Source organism: Manis javanica, chromosome 1, assembly GCF_040802235.1.
Source record: "Manis javanica isolate MJ-LG chromosome 1, MJ_LKY, whole genome shotgun sequence".
Taxonomy (NCBI): Eukaryota; Metazoa; Chordata; class Mammalia; order Pholidota; family Manidae; genus Manis; species Manis javanica.
In genome coordinates, this window is record NC_133156.1 from 222,096,409 (window position 1) to 222,116,222 (window position 19,814).

A 19,814-nucleotide genomic window follows, 5' to 3' on the forward strand; every position below is an offset into this window, starting at 1 on the left:
GGTGCCCTGGACCCTAAGCACTGCTCTTGCAGAAGGTAAGCATCTGAGGCCTTCACTGTCAGGCATCTCCGATCATGCCCAGACTGGCTCCTGCACTCTGCTCAAGGAGCACCCCACCCTCACAGATCCAGTGATCCCAGAGCAAGGGGTCAGGACCCCACCTCTTGGAGAACGATCTCCGTTAGAGTAGGTGGGTGGAGTACATTCCCTTCTTCTCTTAGCACTTCCATTTCTGACATCAGCCACCAGGCACAGTCTTGATGTCTAGTAGATCCAGATTTTCTTGCTAGGGGTCCCCTGCGTTGGAATTTCTACATGGTGTGATATGACTCTGAGCATGCCAGAGCAGCCAGGCCAGGTTCCCTGAGCCTCAGGGACACTAACAGCCCTGTTGGCCAACTTAACTGTGGTGGAGGCAGCATGGATCACTCCAAAACACCAGAGCAACAGTCCTGCTTCTTGTGCACACAGATCATCAAGTTCCTTCTCCCCTGTTTGTGGTGGGGGTTGCCAGACCTTTCCACACTCATGCCCACTCTCATCTGCCCACTCCTGGTGACAGAAGAGCTCGCCTAGCAGGATGTGGCAAAGCCCTGCAGAAAGGTGGGCAGGAGCTGGGAGAAGACACCTGAAGCCGAGCAGGGCTTTATCTGGGAGCAGGCGGCTGCTGAATAATGAATTCCGTCTCTGTCTGCACTCCCAGGCTGCACGCTGGGTGCACAACACACACACACACACAGATAAACACACACTGGACTGACAACTTGGAGGAGCGGAGGACTGGCAGGGCTGCGAGTCTCTGAGTTTCTGTGAGTCGCTGGAGGGAGCAGCTCAGCTCAGTTGCCTGGTCTCTGTGGGCAGCAAGCACTGGAGGGGGCGCAGAGGGGAGAGGAGGCGACAGCGGCAGAGAGGAGGGAGTGTGTGAGCCACATTCCCCCAGTTCACTCCTTCCGAGCTGCTCTGGTCTGGCAGCACCCAGGCTCACCACACCAGCATGGCCCTGCTCGTCCATCTCAAGACAGTCTCAGAGCTGCGAGGCCGCTGCGACCGGATCGCCAAAGTGACTTTCCGAGGTAGGTAGGGAAGCCCCTGCCTTAGGGGCACCCCAGCTCTGGGCTGATGGGGATAGAGCAAGGCAAGGAGAAAGGGTGGGAAAAGTTCCAGCAGGGTTGGGGTAATGAGGCTTTTCAAGGCAGCCATCTACCCCTGGCCTGACTGACCACTGTGATTTCTTGAAATCAGGGTTCCCCGTGTTTGCATGTCTGCATCTCTGTCTGCCTCCCTCTGCACTTGCCAATGTGCCAGAGCCCTGGTGGGGTATAGAACCCTCTGCCTGCATGGCATCCTGGGGAGGCAGAAGTGGTGACTTCATCCTTGGGCTCAGGGGGACACAGGGCTGAGGGGGCCAGCCCTGCGGAGCCTTCCTGGGCCCCCACCCCTCTTCCACCTCCTCCCACAGGTTAGTTTCCTGGGGAAGAAGGTGCATTTGGGGTCTGCAGCCTGGAAGACATAGGGTGGCTTCTAGAAACCAGGCAGCCCAGGGCTCTCTGGGCCCTTGCATGGTGGGGAGACCATTGGCTTCTCACAAATCTACCTGTGGGTGGGGATCCTGCAAGCCCCCCGCATCTCCATTCTCTTCCTATCCTCTTTTCCACTCATGCAACCAGCAACCATTTGCTATGATCTATGTGGCAAGGCTGGGGTCTGAGCATGACCCAGGCCCTGCCCTCGAGGAGCCCACATCTGGCAGGGCAGGAGGAGCCATGGACAGATGTGTAGGACAGGTATGTGACAGGACAGCAATGGGGACGAGCCAGCTTGCAAGCAGCACCCTGACCCAGGCTTGGGACAAGATGGTTCAAGGGAGGTTCCCAAGAGGAGGTGACACCTTAGCTGAAACCCAAGGGACCAGCAGGAGGGAGCAAGGTGAGGAGGTGAAGACAGAGCAGGCAGAGGAGACAGGATGCCCAGGCCTGGCAGAGGTGGTGGGAGTGGGAGCAGATGGAGGCTCCGTGAGCCTGGAGCCCAACAGTGCAAGACCTGAGATTGGTCAGACGGTCAGAGCCAAGGGAGTGGTCCGCCTTTGCCCAGAGAAGGTTTTCAGCAGGAAAAAGCAAGCCCAGGCTTACCTCTGCTTTTTACCCACCCTCCTCTGCCTCTGCCTGGCTACAGCCCAGCACTCTGGGCCAGGCGCATCTCTGGCAGCCTTCCCCAAAGGCCAGGGTGCTCCTCACTAGACATGTCCCTTTCTCCCAGAGAGGGGTCTGAGGCTCGGGGGTGGGGGCAAAGCTGAGAGAAGCTCACCACCAGAACAAAGTGTGCATCAGGGCCCAGGCTGGGCACATTTCTGCAGCTTCATCAGGAGGGAGAGGTGAGACCACAGGGCAGCCTTCCCTGGACTCTCCATAGAGGCCCCAGGTACTCACATCACCCCCTCATCGGGCCAGCTGCAGCCTGTCGTGCATAGGTGGGGGCAACAATGGGGGGATCGCAGTGTATCTGCTGACAGGAGGGAAAGGAAGGGGGGCTAGGCTGGCTGTTGCCTCTCATGCCAGCCCAATGACTGCTTTCTCTACAGCACCCTGGATCTCCACCCGCCGCTTGCTGGCTCCTACTGGCTTTAGAAAAAACAAGTGTGTCCTTTCATCTGTGAAACGTACCTGTGTCTGCGTGTTGCATAGACTGTATAGTATTTGGCTGTTTAGCGACACGTTGCTATGCTGTTACAGTTGTGACAGCATAGTCCCAGGCTGCACAACTTGTGGGCAAAGAAACTAAGGCCTGGTTGTAAAGGGATCTGCATGGCATTAGTGGAGGGGCTGAGGCCCAGTGGCCCCAGCTCAAAAGACCTCACTCCCAGCCCTGGTTGCCCAATGCATCGATCTCCTGGTCAAGGCAGGGTGAGCCCCCTGTCTACCTGATACCAACCCTTTTCTTTGAACAGTGGGGCTGTCCCTCTTTGCAACTCATGTCCTCTGGACTGAGTGGAGAAATTCACTTCCAAGCTCTGTATCTGCAGCAGGTGGCCACAGGCAGAACTCTGGCACACGGGGCTTGGCAGCAGGAACAGACAGATGGCAAGCAGTTTCCAGAAAGAGTCCTTTGTAACAACCAGAGATGCCTCAGCCATTCACCTGTTGCAAGCCTGCAGTTGACAACCATAGACACCCCAAGAAACCAATGCTAACAACTCCAAGGAAAACAGTGCACTCTAGAATGTTCCACAAGATTTTTTGGCACACAAAACAACTGGCATCCAAGCAAACAGCTACAGGGAGAAATGAAAAACTGGTGAACAGTCAGAGCGAGATACTAGCCTGAGCTCCCCTGATCCCTTTTGTGAAGCTCAGTGCCAGATGGGTGAGGGAGCCCTAGGTGATTTGTGCCCACTGGCAGTAGCTCAGGTGGGCCAGATGATCTGATTGAAATAGAACTTGAGTTTCTGTGCTGTGCCACCCAGGATACCTAGGTAAGCCCTATGATGCTGTGGTGGAGAAAGTTCTAGATATGGGGTCAGAAGCCCTGGGCCTACCTGGGTTCTGCTAATTACTTTGCCTCTCTGACCCTCGGTTTTCTCATCTGTTAAAATGGGCATGATGATAACACCCACCTCACCAGGTTGCTTCAGTGAAACAATAGGTATGGAAGAATTTGAGGAAAGAGCTTTCAAATGACTGATGCGTTTGTGAAGTGGCCATTCCAGTTCTCCTTGGGGCAGCTGCAGGCTCCTGAGTCATCTTCTCTCCAGCCCAACTCCCTTCTCCAGTCAGCCAGGAGCAAGTAGAGAGGGCTCCACATGAGATACAAAGGGGACAGAAGAGCACAGCTGAGGGGCTCCCAACTATGCCAGGACAGGCAAATTGGGCCTTGGCCTCTGCGCTGTCCAGGCCCTGGCTAGGATGTTCCACAGGGACCTGGGCCTGGAGCAGACCTCTCTGAGACCCCTGCTCCCATGTGGACTGTGCATGCAGCAACCTTGTCCCTGGCCACCCCTCCTTCCCTGTCACCCCAGGTCAGCCGGCCACCCCACTCTCAGGCTCACCCAGTGCTCACCACCCAACTCTGTTTCTATCTCTTAGTTCTTACCGCCCAATAGCTGCTCTGAACCTGATCCTGCTCTTATTCATTCCCTCACTAATTGCGCTGATATTTAGGGACAAAGAGGACCCTGGTGGTGAGGAAGACACAGCGCCTGCCCTATAGTAGTTACCGTCCACTGGGTCAGACGGGAGACACCAGAAGCCCTGGACCTCAGTCCCAGTCATGCACACTACAGAGATCAGAGAAGGCTTCCTTAAAGAGGTGAAGGAAGAGGAAGAGGGGGCAGGAGGAAGCATTTAGGCTGGGTCTTGAATGACTGCTTGCCTTGTGGAGATGCAGAAATGAGAGCAAGGAAGGGTTGTTGGGGAGAATTGAGGCCATTCTAGGTGCAGGACTAATGGGACCCGAGGCCAGAGAAAGAAAATCCCAGTTACGTACAATGACTGTGAAGCCACATCAAATCTCCAAACCAGGTATTTGGCTGGAAGTGGGTGGATAGGCAGGGAGATGAGCTAGAAAGGAGCATGGGGCCAGGGGGTGACTGTGGCCTGGAAAGGGGTTGAGGCCCCATCCTGGCCACTGCGGACAAAATTCCCCCTACTTTTGCCTGCAGGACCACCTTAGGCTCTAAATTAGATTTATTTCCTCCATTAGAATGGGGGAGCTCTCCCTCTTGATGATAAATATTACTTCTATCTGGAGGCCTCTCTGCCTCCCTGGTGAAGGAAGCAGAGTATCCCCTGCACCCAGCCCTGAGCTGCTCCTGGGCTGCCTGGGCCCGCAGGTACGCTCAGGCCCAGCCCAGCACCTCCTCTCCGGGAGGACGTGGAGTGGGTCTTGCCCTCGCTGACAGGGTGGGCCTTGCCCCCACTGAAGGCCGCCCATAGAGGGACCCTTAGGTCAGCCTCTGCAGCCACTGGTTGCTGTGGATACAGCTCTGTGCTTTTGCTGTCCACCTGAGGGATGTGCCCCTGGTCCTGCATCCTCCACTCTTCCCGGAACATCAGGCCCCTCACTCCCTGGAGTGGAGAGGGATCTTCTCTGCTTAAAGCCCCCTCCTCCCACCCAGAGCAAGCCAATGCAGGCCTCAGAGAGCAGGCAGAGTGCTGAAAATTCCGCAGGCTTCCCCAGCTTTGATGAGACTACTGTGTTTTCATGATATGGAAATAACTATAAAACTCTTCTGTTACAAAGGAAAGTGCTGCTGGAAACATGCTCGAGAATACACTTGCAAATAAATCCCCTGAGTTGAAAAGCCTTGGTTATCTTACCCACCTTTACTGATAACATAAAAGCTACTTCCTCCCACCTACTCCCACTCCTGGGTCTGATCCTTTTGTTATTATTAACTTTTTATAAAAATCTCAAATATGTGCAAGAGTAAGGAGAATAATAAAATGGCCCCCAAGTTAATGCAGTCGTAACAACCATCTGTTCATGGCCAATCTTATTGCACTCATACATCATCCTACCCCCTATCCCAAATTATTGCAAATTCCAACACCATACCTTTTCATCTGTAAGTATTCACTACACAGCTATAAAAGACAAAGACTCAAAAAAAAAAAACCCACATGTTCTATCACTCCTAAAAAATAATTCCTTAATACTATCAAATATTCAGTCTGTGATCAAATATCTAGTTGTCTCATCAATGCTGTAAGTTTTTTCCAATTCATTTTAATGTGTTTTGTAAATAACTATTTAACCATTTGTTCACTTTTTCTTTCATTCATTGAGGCAATGATATTCACTCAGGGCCAGCTCTGTGCCAAGAACTATTCTAGGCACTGGGGTGACAGCAATAAATGAGACAGACATGGTCCTTGCCCTCCAAGGGAAGACAGTCAATGCACACGTCACTGTGAGCATGATGCATATTCTGGAAAGGGACGTACAGGTGCAGGGCAGCCCACACAGACCAGGAGAGCCACCCTGAGAGGGTGAGTTGGAGTTCTTAGGAAAAGACTGTGGAAGGATACATGTGGAGGAAGGCGGGACCAGCAGCTCAGAGATAGTCGCCCAGGCACCAACAAGGTGAAGCTGGAGAAGTGCAGAGGGCCCAGGGAGATTCTCCTGAGCAGTGGTGGGCTGATTTAAGAGCCCACCTTGAAAGAGGGTAGCATTTTAGCAAGGACAAAACACACAGAAGGCCCATTCCAGGCAGAGGGGTTAATAGCGATACTGCTAGGTTGTGTGGAGTTGTGTCAAGGCTTTGGGCAGCGGGGAGTGCTTGCTGGGAGTAGCGTGGAAGGGAGGAGGCTGGGGCAAATACAGAGGGTCTTCAGTGCCACACTGTGGAGTTTGAACTTTGCTTTGTAAGTGAACGGGAGTCCCCAAAGCTCTTAGCAGAAGGATGTGATGGGAAGATCTGGTTTGGGGAAGGACACTCTGGAGGTCAGGACTGCAGGCCAGGAGCCCAGGGAGGAAGCTGGGGCAATGGTGAGTGGTCCGGGCAAAGGGCTGTACCTCCAGGGCAGGTGGGGGTGGGGGCTGTGGGTTTGGAGAGAAGAAGTGACAGCAGTTCAGAGAAGGGGTGGCAGCTCTGGGACTGGGAATGAGCAGGAGGGCAGGACGAGGGTGCCTCTGTACTTACGTGGACCATGAAGCCACTGTTGGCCCCGGGGAGCACCAGAGGAAGAGCAGATGTGTGGGGAGGGCACAAAGAGGATGGGCTTGCTTGTAGGTTATTCTAGTGAAAAGGTCCCCCGGAAGCCAGAAATCTGGCTCAGTTCCTTGAGTGCCCAGGAACATCATTGGAGCCCTTTGCTTTGGGAGTCCTGGTGGTGAATGACCGTCTCAGAGAAGATAGCTATGCCTGAGTTCTTACAAGGCTGCTTTGGAATTAAATGACAAAGGTGATAAATACAAAGACTCTACAAACTGTAAAGTATTGTGTAAATGTAAGGATTATGCTAATTATCCCAGGGCTCCTTGTGCTGCAGCCTTCTAGAGAGACAGAAATGGGGTAGATTGTGACCCTGGAGACCTCAAGGACCTAAGAATTTGTGGGGCAAAGCCTTAGTTGATCCTCCTTTGGACTCTTGCCAGTTGCTAACATCCCATATTCTGCCAGACTTGGAGATGAGAGGATAAAAACACTTGCAACCATCACCATCCAGGTAGGCTCCTCCAGGGCAGCATCTTGGCTGGTCCCCCAGGGCCAACATAGTGCTTTGCACAAAACAGACCTGAAATAGAAGTGACAGGAAGGAGCATGGCCTGCAGGTGAGGCAGGAGCAGCCATGCAGTTTAGCAACAGGGTCCACCCTGCAGCCCTCATCCAGGCAGCACCAGGCAGTGATTCATTTCTCTCACTGACAGTTCCAGAAGCATCTCCTGAGACAGAGAATATCACGTGGCCATTTTTACCTTCTTCCCCTTGTCTGCTTCCTGCCTGGTCTGGTCCACCAACTAGACACTGTCTCAACAGTCTTTGTTTCTTTTATTTTTTCATAACAGAAGGGCTCATCAGTTTAGTTGGAGGTCAGTTTTCACTCACTGACTTTTTTTTTGTTAACTAAAGTTTAAGATAAAATCAGGACTTCAGTTTTAACAGTATTTTTACCCCTTTAAGGATGTAAGAAGAGTTGCCCTTCCATCATGCCTCATTTTATTTCCAGTGCCTGGCACAGAGCTGGTACTCTTCATGTCTTGTGGATCACTGGGACCACAAGCTCCTCTGTCTGACACAGTAGTGGGGGAACCTGAGACCCCGCAGTTGCTGAGTGGGAAGCTGGTGCGGTCCTAGGCTCAAGGGAAAGCACCACATTCTTCTTCCTCTGCCTCAGTGCCCGGGTCTGAAAAATGGGTACCAGAGCCATCAGTTAGTTACATGGCAAAGTCAGAGTTCGCTCACCTGGAAGGAAGTACAGGTTTGAGCTGAGTCAGAGAGATGGGTTTTAAAACCCCTGCCCTGTCCCTACCTCTCAGAGAAATGCCTGAGTTTCTACTGTGTGCACCTGGATGTTAACAGCGGGGTGGGGTGAGGGAATGGGAAATAAATGAGTAGCATTAGAAATAATATTTGAATAAGATTTGTGGAAAATAAATGCTAGAAGTAGATGGGGCTCCCATCTAGCTGAGAAATGAGGGGAAGAAAAGGGGCAACCTTCCCTACAGGAGGCCCAGGTTCTCTATATAACCCAGTCTGGCTCTCTGAGTTGCTGGTGATTTTCAGAGAGCACACTTTTCAGGCCACTTCAGGAAGAGCTGCCTTCCTGGGCAGCTTTCTTTCAACTGAATTTCTTCATTGAACTGTACCAGCAGCTGTCACTGTGAAATTATGTGTTCCTCATAGGGGAAAACATGTGATTACAAGAGATAATCACAAACAACTAGACAAAATCATTAGGACTATAGACGATTTGACACCACCAACAGCATTTCTAGAACATTTCACTCCAAATCTGAAAAACACACGCTCTTCTCAAATGCACATGGAACACTCATCAAGATAGGCCATAGGTCAATCCAAAAAACTGACATCTTATAGAGAAGGTTCTCTGATCTCACTGGAATTCAATTAGAAATTAATAACAAGAGATCCTAAAGAACTCCAAATATTTGGAAATTAAACAATACTCTCCTAAATAACCTATGGTCAAAGAGGAAAACAAAAGAGAAATTGTGAAACATTTCTAACTGTGCTATGAAAGAAAATACAACATATCAGCATTTATAGTTTTAATTACAGCAGAAAAGAAAAACTCTAAAATCAGTCATCTAGGTTTCTGCCTTAAGAAGCTACTAAAAGAAGAGCAAATTAAACTTGTCTTGAAAATATTACGCCAAGTGAAATAAGCCAGACACAAAAGACCACACACATATCACATGATTCCACTAACATGAAATACCCAGAAAAGACAAAACCATAGAGAAAAAAGTAGATTAGTTGTTGTTAGGGACCAGAAGGAGATACTGGAGAGTGACTGCTAATGGGTGTGTGTTTCTTCTGAGGTGATCTAGATATTCTTGAATTAGATAGTGGTGAAGTTTGCCCAACCTTGAAAATATACTGAAAATCACTGAATTGTACACTTTAAACAGGTGAATTTTATGCTGTGTGAATTATATTTGAATAAATAAGAATGAAACAACTTCAAAAAAAATTAAATCCAAGGGGAATAAAAAGAAGAATATAGAAAACAACAGAGAAAATTAACAAAGCCAAAAGTTGCTTCGCTGAAAACAATTAATAAAATAGATAAATGGTAGCAATAATGATCAAGAAAACACAAATTACCAGTATCAGGAATGAGAGGGAATATCATTATATTGAAAGAAAAAATAAGGAATTATTATGAATAACTTCATCTCAATAAATTTCTATAACTCAGATGAAACAGACAAATTCTTTGAGAAACGATTTACCAAAACTGACACAAAAAGAAATGGAAAGTCTGAAAAACCCACTATCAAGGAAATCAGTTTGTAGTAATGGTGATGATGACAATGATAAATTGCTTTCTCATAAAAAAACTTTAGGTCTAGATAGGTTCACTGGTGAATTCTAGAAAATATCAAGAAGAAATAATATTAATCTTCCACAAACTTCCAGAAAACAGGGAAGGAAGAAACTTCATAACTTATTTTATGATACCAAAACCTGATAAAGACCTTACACAAAAAGAAAATTAGAGCCCAATCTCCCTCATAAACAAAGCTGTAAAAATCCTTAATGAAATATGAGTCAATTGCATAGCAATATATAACAGGGAGAATATCATGATAAGTGATTTTTATCCCAGGAATACAAGGTTAGTTTAAGATTAGAAAATCAAAGTACTTACTACACCATATAAGAGAAAAACCACCAACAGATACAGAAAAAGCATTTGACAAAATTCAACACCCACTCATGATAAGAACTCTCAGCCAACTAGGAATAGAGGAGAACTTCTTTTAAAGGGCAACTACAGAAACATCTAGCTAATATCGTACTTAATTTTGAAATATTAAACATTAAGATCATGAGCAAGGCAAGGATGTCCATTCTCACCACTTGTATTCAACATTGTACTAGAGTTCTAGCCAGTGCAACAAGGCAAAGGGGAAAAAAGCAACATCAATTCATACAGATTGGAAAGAGAAAGTAAAACTGTGGTTTTTCATGAAGAACCTGACTGATTATATAGACAATCCTAAGAAGTCTGCAAAGAAAGCTACCATAATTAATGAGTGAATTTAGCAAGGTTTTAGGATAAAGTTTAATAGACAAAAAAAATCCTATATTTCTACAGAAATAAGCCAAATGGAAAATAGGAATCGAAAAGCAGTTACTTCTACAATAGCATAAAAACATAAAATGTTTACAAATAAGTTTCATCAGAGACATGAAAGACCTCCACACTAAAAACAAAGAAAAAATACTGAGAGAACTAAAAGAAACTCAAACATATAGAAAATACATTATGTTTATGGATTGGAAGACTCAGAATTCTTAAAAATGCCAGTTCTCTACAAATCTGTAGGCTAAGCACAATCCTAATAAAAGTCACAACAGGCTATTTTGCAATTATTTTAAAATTGATGTAGACATGCAAAGAATCTAGAATAAAAACAACTTTGAAAATGGAGCAGAAAGTGGGGAATTCACACTATTCAAATTCAAGACTTACTATAAAGTTATAGGAACTAAGACAATCTGGCATTAGCCTAAGTGTGTGTGTGTGTGTGTGTGTGTGTGTGTGTGTGTGTGTGTGTGTGTATATATATATATATTCTTATAAATATATCAGAAATTATCTAGCTAATATCATCCAGAAAGAGTTCCCATACATGGAAAGTTAACTGATTTTCAATCAAGATGTTAGAGATCTAGAAGAAGTAGGTATCTATAAGGGAAAAAAAAAGAATATTAAACTCCTACTTTATACCACCCACAAAAATTAATTCAAGATAGATCATTAAATAAATGTGTTTTAAAAAATCTATAAGCTTCTAGGAGAAAATACAGAATATCTTTGCTGTGTTCTTGGGTTAGTCAAAGATTTCTTAAAGAAAACAGAAAACCACTAAACATGAGAAATAAATATCACCCCAAAATTGGTAAATTGGATCTCTTAAAAATTAAAAACTTGTACTCATCAAAAAGCACATTTAAGAACATGAGAAAGCATCAGATGAAAATATTTACTATACATGTTAGGATCAGCAGCCAGAAAATATGAAGAACACCTACTAATCCATAACAAAAAGACAAATGACCAAATTTTTTAAATAGGCAAAAGACTAGAATGAACACCTCATAAAATAAGGTAGACAAAAGGCCAATAGACGAGTGAAAATGTGATCAACATCATTAGTCATCCTAGAAATGAAAATCAATACCACAATAATATAGGATTTCCCATGCACTAAAATGTAAGGCCTGGCTCTTTTTCTGCACACAGGGGTGCCTGGGCCCTGCTTCCTGGCGCTCATGGGCAGAGCTGGCCTTCAGAAAGGAACAGGCTGATCTGAACCAGCAGGGCAGTGGCGGGATGGGAGGGTGATGAAAACAGCAGGGCCACCACTGTGGAGCTGCTGTGGAGGGACAGGGGAGACCAGAATGTGGGGACATCAACGGCATTGCGGCGATTGCCAGGCTGCCCTCCACACAGTGCATCCCAGGCAATACGGATGATGAGGTTTTGCTGATTTTAAATAATGCAAGGAAATAATAGTGATGGAAAATAATAGTCACTTTATTTGTCAGCTCACACGGGAAAGAATGATGGCAGGCACCAGTACAGGCCAGAGGGTTAGGTCCTGAGGACCTTCTCCTTCCCTTTAGATGGCACATGGCCCCTCCTCTGCCCTCTCAGGGCCCCAGGTGTTCCTTCAGTGGGCCGCTCCTTGAGGGGAGACCTTTCCACTCTGCCTTCCCTGTCAGAGCCCACTGCCCTGTGCCCTGCTCCTTCAGAGCCTGTCTCTTCTCCACACTTTCAAACATTTGCTCCTACTGGTCTCTCTGCGTGGCTGTTCCTCCCTCCCTTCTCCCCATGGCTCTAGCAACGTGAACTGTCTGGAAGAGGCCTCTGCTGGGTGCAGAAGGGACATTCGTACCCTTAGTCCCATCCCATGACAGGCTAGCATGCCATCCTGCACACGAGACAAGAGCTGAGCTCACCTTCCTCTCAGACAACAGCTGCAGCATGGGTATTATTAAATGGCGAATGATGTACAAGTTCCTTCTACTAAGCTTTGGACTCCTGAACCCCTCCATTGGGTATATTGGATGTCATGACACTTATTACAGTTGTGAGCATAGAGTCTACTATCCCAACGTCATTTATTGACTTAAGGAGGAGTTCATTTCAAACCAAACTGCTCAGCTCTCCCATGAGGGAAGGAGGATGTCATTCAGTTTTCCCCATCTAATCTCCTTTTCACTCTATCCATAGAAGCCTCTGCACTGCAGGAAACAGGCTATTTTCTTTCTCTCAAGACTTATTCTCAATCTCCTCTTGGCAAGAAAGGTGACTGGATACTGGGATTTTAAATGGTTTTGTCTGAAAGCCATTTAAAGTGGAGCTACACAGTCAATAAGATGGGTGTTGAGCAGAGTAGTTGTTAAGTGGAAATGAACTTGAAATGAGAGATGGGGCTAATAATCCCCACTGAACTTGGAAGGTATGACAGTGGTCCCCCAGCCTTGTGCTAATGAATAGAATGCCCCACGGGAATGACCGCTGACCCTGTTTGCATAAATGCTCCTAAAAAGTGGCTTTTCAAAAGAGCTTAAGGACATTGTTTTCTTAGTAAGTTGCCCATTCCACTGTTTCTGTACCATCGATTTGATTTGTTTCAGCGGATCTTTTTTTTATATCAAAAGGTAAAATTTAGCTCATCCTGTTTGACAATATTCACCACATTTAAATCCTTAGGGCCTGAGGCAATGGGGTTTTATTGCATTTGAAAACAGCCCTGCTGCATAAAGTCTGCAATGGCTAAGTTTGTTGTATTTTATATCCTCTCTAATAGGGCTATAGGACATATGCAAGCAGGGAAGTCTTGAGCATCGGTGGCTTCAAGCTCCTTTGAACACTTCACCATCGTGGATGGCGCCTCCCCACTGCCCCTCCCCCTGGGCTGCTCAGTTTTCATTTTGAGAAACCTTTGAACACAGCCATATCCAGGTTCATTACCATCTTCTGGAATGAAAAGGCCTTTGGTTATTCAGAACAGCAGGTCCTTGGGGAAGCCCCAGTGCGCAAATATGCTCACCTGATTCTCAATTTATACTGTGTGTTTCCTGTGGGAAAAATTACAAGAAGCTCAGGCACCAGCTCTCATGTTTGCCTCCTCCCCTGGCTGCCTTGGGGTTTGTTGTTAAGATTTTTCTTTTGGTTTTTGCTTTGTTTTTATCCCTGGTTAGTGCTAAAGCATCTTGCTTTCCCATCTGTCTACTTCAAGCTATTTTCTGTGTATATAGCTTTTGCTTTTATAGCTTCTTCCTCATTATCTTGGATGCAGCCTCTCCCCACATGTTCCCACCCTCCAAATACACACACACACACACACACACACACCCTTTTCCTTCCTCAAACCACCCACCTTGCCTGTGACATCAAACCCCTGGTCTCCTCTTTGTCGGGGGTAAGGGGGAGCTCTGTGCTGAGCTAGGACTTGCTCACAAGTTCTAAAAACCTGGCAGGCTGTGGAGATCTCTGTACCACAGGTGAGGCCATGAGGCCAGAGAACAGTGGTTCTCCCAGGCATGAGCCTCGTCACAGTGGAGGGTCAGAGGGGCCCCTTCCATCCCCATCCTGGCTGCCTCTGGTCATGCCAAGTCTCCGGTTTTCCTGTCGAGAGGAGACCGCTGTGTGTTCCCCTCAGCCAAGTCATCTCGTGGGTCTGCAGCCTGCCCCAGTGACAACCCAAGCTAACCCTCAGAATGGCACTGAGTTCAACCTGAATATAGCCCTTCAATGAAATGCCCACTGGTTACATTGGTGGGGATTCAAAAGTATTTTTCTTTCAATTACAAAAGTAAAGCATGGTCATTGAAAAAATTTCAAACTCAAGTGTATACACTGAAAGATCAAAGCATGATGCTTTGAATATCTTCTTACTCCCCTTCCCAGAGATAACCAGCTTTAATATTTGAGATTTTGGTCTATTCACACATAAAATAACTGGGTTGGGGTTTGGGAGGTATTTTTTTGGAAACAGAATCCTATTATGTATGTTTTGGGTTTTTTTGGTATGTACTTGACAGATAATAATAAATTAACCCTAAATAATAATTTCTTCTGAATCCATCCTGTCTCTGGGTTTCTCCTTCCCATATGCTCCCCACAAAAGAAACAGTATGTATCCTTCCCTCTCTATACCACTTCTTCACCTCACACAAAGGGGGCATATTTCATATGGCATTGAACTGCTGACCTGTGCCTGCTGCCTGACCTCCCCTACTAGACTGCCAGCTCCCTGAGGGCTGCGTTTTACCCGCCCCTCGATTCCGAGTCCCCAGGAGGTAGGTAGCCCGGCACATTGCAGACTCCACTGAAGGTTTCTCAAAGTGAACCGACCTGGCCTGTGTGCCCCACACAGTGCCCGCCTCATCCCCTCAACCTGCCCTGCCCTGCCCTGATCATGGTTCTTGCAGCCACCTGGGCCAGTTCTGACTGGATGGGCTAGAAAAGCTCACAGCTTCACTCCTGCTCTGGTGGGTAGTGTATGAATATGGGGTGGAGGGGTCTGGGAGAATGTGTGTCCACATCACACCATTACCTGTGCCCATGGGGAAAAGAGGAGGCGCTGCATGGCAGAAACCCCAGAGGCTTTCCCCTCTAAGGCTGCCAGGAAAGTGAGTGTGGGAGTAGGGGAAGGTAAAGGCCCTCAGCCTACTGCCTATGGCAGAAGAGGATCTGCGATGTGCCAGCTTACTTCAGGCCTCGTGCCTCGGGTGGGAGCTCCTGGGCCCACCTGCAGACTCAGTCATGGAAGGGGGCTGGCAGGGTGCCCACCGCCCTGAGGCCAAATCGTCTGCTCAGGACAGCTGCAGGCCAGGGAAGGCAGCAGAGCTGAGGACACTGCAGAAAGGGGCCAAGACAACTGCTGGGAAAGCAGCTTGGTGGGAGGGAGTCTGTGGCTCCACTCCCTCTACCTCTGACCAGCCTGGGCCTTCTTGCTTGAATATCCCCCTTTGTAAAAAGGAGCTAATGGCCTTTGACCTGCCTGCCTCACAGGGTTGCTGAGGGGGTCAGATAAGACAATATGGGAACTTGCCTCATCTGGGAGAGTGCTGCCAAGATAGGAGGCCTCAAAGTTGACCACAAGTGTTGTGCGAATCCAAACGCTATGATGACCCGAGAGGTCGGACCCAAGCTTGTGGTCCAAGGAGGCCCAGCTCTAAAATTTCCTTTCTCCCACCCAGGGCAATGCTTCTACTCCCGGGTCCTAGAGAACTGTGAGGATGTGGCTGACTTCGATGAGGTAGGTTGCCCCTAGAGGCAGCTCAAGCCCTGAGCCCAGAGGAAAACAGGCACTCCCTGCCTCCTGGGGTTCACCGGCCCCAAGTCCTGGGGGGCTGGCTTGCACAGAACTCCCCATTTCTGGTTTGCTTCCTGGGAGGAGGCAGTGGCAGGAGGGCTTGGGGGAGGCTTCCAACAAAGCCAGTCTCACAGGGACTTCAGCCCGTTCTCTCAAAGAGCTATTGGGGTACCTCTCCCTCAGTGTCTCCCCGGAAAGCTTTCTTTTCTTTTGAACCTAAGCCTCAGCAGGTTGAGTAAATTATTTGCTTTGTTTACAGCACATTATCTCGTTGGTCCTTACAAGGCCCACTCCTGTTTCTATGCATGTATATATGTGTATGTATCACATTGCTTCTAATCTGCTGCACAGTACTCCACAGGCATATCCAACACACATCAGGGTGAGCAATGAGCAACCATCCTCGTGTGCCTGGGACAGAGAGGGCTCCCAGGACGCAGACTTTCAGGGCTAAAACCGGAAAAATCCTGATCAAACTACAATGAGTTGGTTACCCTGCACATTTTACCTATCCACTCCCTAAGAGAGGAAGCCCCATCTTGCTTCCAACTCCCCACCACCAGAAAGGCAATGAACATTCTTAGGCATGTCCCCTTTGGCCTTGTGGGAGCACATCGCTGAGATGTACATCAGGACCTGGGGTGGTTGGCTCACAGGGTGTGCATACACTTAACATGACACAGCACTGCTGTGGTCTACCTACCACCAGCAGTGCGCGGGGATTCCTGTTTCCCACATCCTCATCTGCGCCTGCATCTTTTCACCAGTCCAACAGTGGTACCCCGTTGTTGTTTTAAGGATACATTTAAAGTTTCTTCTTTTGTAAATTGCCTTTCCATGTTCTTTACCCTTTTTCCCTATCCATATAGCTATCTTTTTGTCACTGATGTGCAAGAGATCTTTGTACCTTCTAGATACCAACCCCTTGTTGAATTTCAGTATTGAAAATATCTTCTCTGTCTGCCATCTATCTATTAATTTTGTCTATGGTATCCCTCAGGAACTGCAAGTTCTTAATCCTGGTCCATTTTCAAGTTTTGCTGAAGAAGTCTTTCCCCTCTTCTAGGCTACAAATATATCTTCCTACATTTTCTGATTTTATAGCTGTATAAAATTACCTTGTATGTGGTTTTAGATCGAGGTGCACTTTATTCCCCACATAAGAAGCTACTCTTCCTAGCACAACTTGTTAGACAATCAGTCATGTTAAGGTCTATGTCTGCACCTTCTCTTCTTCTATCCCTTTAGTCTGTGTGTTCTTGAACTTTACCACACTGTTAATTATTATGCCTTTTTTGTATGTCTTCATATCTGATGAGGCAAGTGCCCTCTCTTTACTCTTCTTTTTTAAAGTTTGACTTACTTGTGGATCTTTATTCTTGCAGATAACTTTTAAAGTAAGTTTATCAAGTCCTTCCAAAAATCAACTGGAATTTTGATTAAATTTCATTGAATTAGAAAATTGACTTAAGAAAACATCAGTTTTTTATAATATTAAATCATCTACTCATTCACCATCCTTTATTAGGATTTTTAAGTTTTCTACATGGAAGTCTTAGATGTTCCTGATTATTTCCTAGATGGTTTTGTTGTCCTCATGATGGTATCCTACTTTTATTACATTTTTAGTTTATGATTGCTGCATAGAGAAATGCTTTCCTTTCCTCTGTAAGTCCCACTTTTATCTGGCAAACTTGCTGAACTCTCTTATTAAGTTTAATTGTTTGTCTATTGATTCTGTTTTTTGTACATATATGATCATGTTATCTACAAAAAGAGCATGTTTTATTTCTTCCTTTCCAATCCTATCCATGTACTCCTTTAACTTTCCATTGAGCATTGGCCAAAATCTCTGGTTCTATGTTAAATAGTAATGGTGGGGGTGGGCATCCTTTCTGTGCTCCTAATATTAAAGGAAATAAATGCATCTAGAATTTCATCATCAAATATAATTGTTGTATTAGGATCTTACTATTTAACCTTATCTTACTAGTTTACTAAGAGTTTTTATTATAAAATGTTGTTGAACTGTATCAAAAGTTTTTCTGCACAGAAACAATCATAATTTTGCTCCTTTAGTGTATTTCATAACATATTATTTTTAATACACTATTAGATTCAATTGGCAAGTGTTTCTATTTACAATTTATACATCTATGTTTGTATAATTTTCATAATTCAATAATACATAAAATGAATGTGGAACAGCAAGCATAAAGTAGGGATTTATTCTTCCTTGTCATTTTGGAAGAATCAAATGTAAAAACATCTAAATCTGGATGGTTTGGGGAAGGAGCTCTTTGACTCCCTTTTTAATTTCTTTGTGTCTTCTTGCAAAAATCCAATTTTGGATTTTTATATTTTTCTAGGCATTTTTACATTCCATCTATGTTTTCAAATTTATTGGCACATATTTGACTGTAATGTTTTTAAATCTTTATTTTTGTGCCTGTAATTATTTCCCCCTTTTTAGTCCATATTTCCCTTATTTATATCTTCTCTCTGTTTTTCTTGTTCAGTCTTGCTAAAGATCTGTTTCTCTTATTAATCTTTGTAGAGAACCAGCTTTTGGCTTCATTAATCTCCCCTGTTGTTCTCCATTTCATTGATTTCTTCCCTTTTCTTAATTATTTCCCTCCTCTCTGTTTATTTTATTTTTCTCTGAGGCTTTTTTCCTAACTTCTTGGGTTGAGTGATAAGCCTATTGTTTTTAACTTTTCCTGTTTCTTAATAAATATATTTAAAGCTATAAATTTTATTCTATATCAGTTTTAAATTTATCCCGCAAAATTTTATGTGTAGTGTTTTCATTATTATTGTGTTAAACGTTTCTTATATTCCTTTATTTTCTTTTAAGCCCAAGAGTTATAAAATAATATGTTATTTAGTTTCCAAATACATATTACATTTTGACTCCTTATTTTATTCATTTCTAGTTTTGCTGCATTATGATCAAAGAACAAAGTCTGTATGATATGGAATTTATTGGAATTTATTGAGACTTCTATTATGGCCTCATTCGTGATCATAAATGCTCCCTTTGCTTAAAAGGAATGTGTTCAGTGTAGGGTTTATATATAATAGCTCAAACTAAGCTCAAGCTCTTATTATGTAAGCTCAAGCTTATTAGCTGTATTACTCAGTTCTTCAAATTTTCTGCTTATTTTTCTCTGCTTGATCTTTCAGTTTCAAAAATAATTGCAATAAACTCTACTACTACAACTGTTGATTTATTCCCCCTGCAGTTCTTGTAAGCTGTTGCTTGAGGTGTTTTGAAACTGTACTACTAGTTGCCTATTAGAAACTATTTACAAGATCACCCTCTCAGAAAATTTTACATTATTTGCCTGCTTTATCTTTTCAAATCCTTTTATTTTCTTGGTATATCTTTTTCCATGTTCTCATTTTCAACATTTCTGTTTTTAAATTTGGTGGGTCTTCTTAGCACATGTGGTATTAGATCTTATTTTCTTGCACAGTTGGAGAGTCTCTGTGTTTTGATCAGCTTTATCCATTTACATCTATTTATAATTGCTGTAATTATAGGGCTTCTTTCTACCACCATCTTATTTTATCTTTTCCATTTACTGTACTTTTTGTTTATTTCTTTTTTTCTACTTTCCAGCTTTCTACTAGATAGGTCAGGCTCTCTTCTGTTAGTTGAAAGTTACACATTCTGGGTTTGTTTCTTTTTCAAGAAAAATACTTCCTTACTTTTTTGTTTATCCCTGGTGATACCTTGAAAACAAATCAATAATCATAGTTTTCCCATATCAGGACAACTACTTTAATACTCTCATGTCTCTTTGATTTCCCTATCTCAGCCAACACCCTCGGGCTGATACTGTCTAGATTAGAATTGTAATCCTAGGCTTATAACTGTGTGTTCTCTTTCCTTTGTTTATCCTGGCCGCCTTTTCTCTTTTTTGCAACAATGATCTTCACCAAGATATTGGAGCACCTTTATTTCTCATATTCCTTGAGGGATCTCTTGGAATTGTTTTTCTTCTTCTTTAAGTACTTCCTCCAAAAGTTTTTAATTGGGGTCTTTGTGTAACAAGGCTTCTAGAGCTTTGTAAAGCTGAGAATAGCTTTCTTATTTCTTCAAATCTGAATGAGAGTTTGACTAGCTATAAAATTCTAGGCTCAAAGTTCTTTACAACTTTGAAAATATGATTTCCTGTTGCTGTTGAGTCTCATAACCACCTGACTTCAATGGGTGATCTTTTCTTTTTCTCTGGAAAAAAAAAATATAATTCTTTTTTCTTTAATATTCTTAAATTTTATTATAG

At 44.9% G+C, this 19,814-nt stretch overlaps 1 protein-coding gene across 2 annotated transcripts in view; it reads left to right on the plus strand.

Moving 5' to 3' along the window:
• The first annotated feature begins 422 nt into the window (after positions 1-422).
• The window catches only part of OTOF (otoferlin), a 95,140-nt gene continuing 75,748 nt past the window's right edge, over positions 423-19,814 (plus strand). For both annotated transcript variants that reach the window (XM_037009485.2, XM_037009484.2), the window contains exons 1-2: positions 423-1,073; positions 15,407-15,465. In XM_037009485.2, coding sequence (XP_036865380.2) covers positions 995-1,073; positions 15,407-15,465 — 138 coding nt within the window. In that variant the 5' untranslated portion in view covers positions 423-994. The remainder of the gene's footprint in view (positions 1,074-15,406; positions 15,466-19,814) is intronic.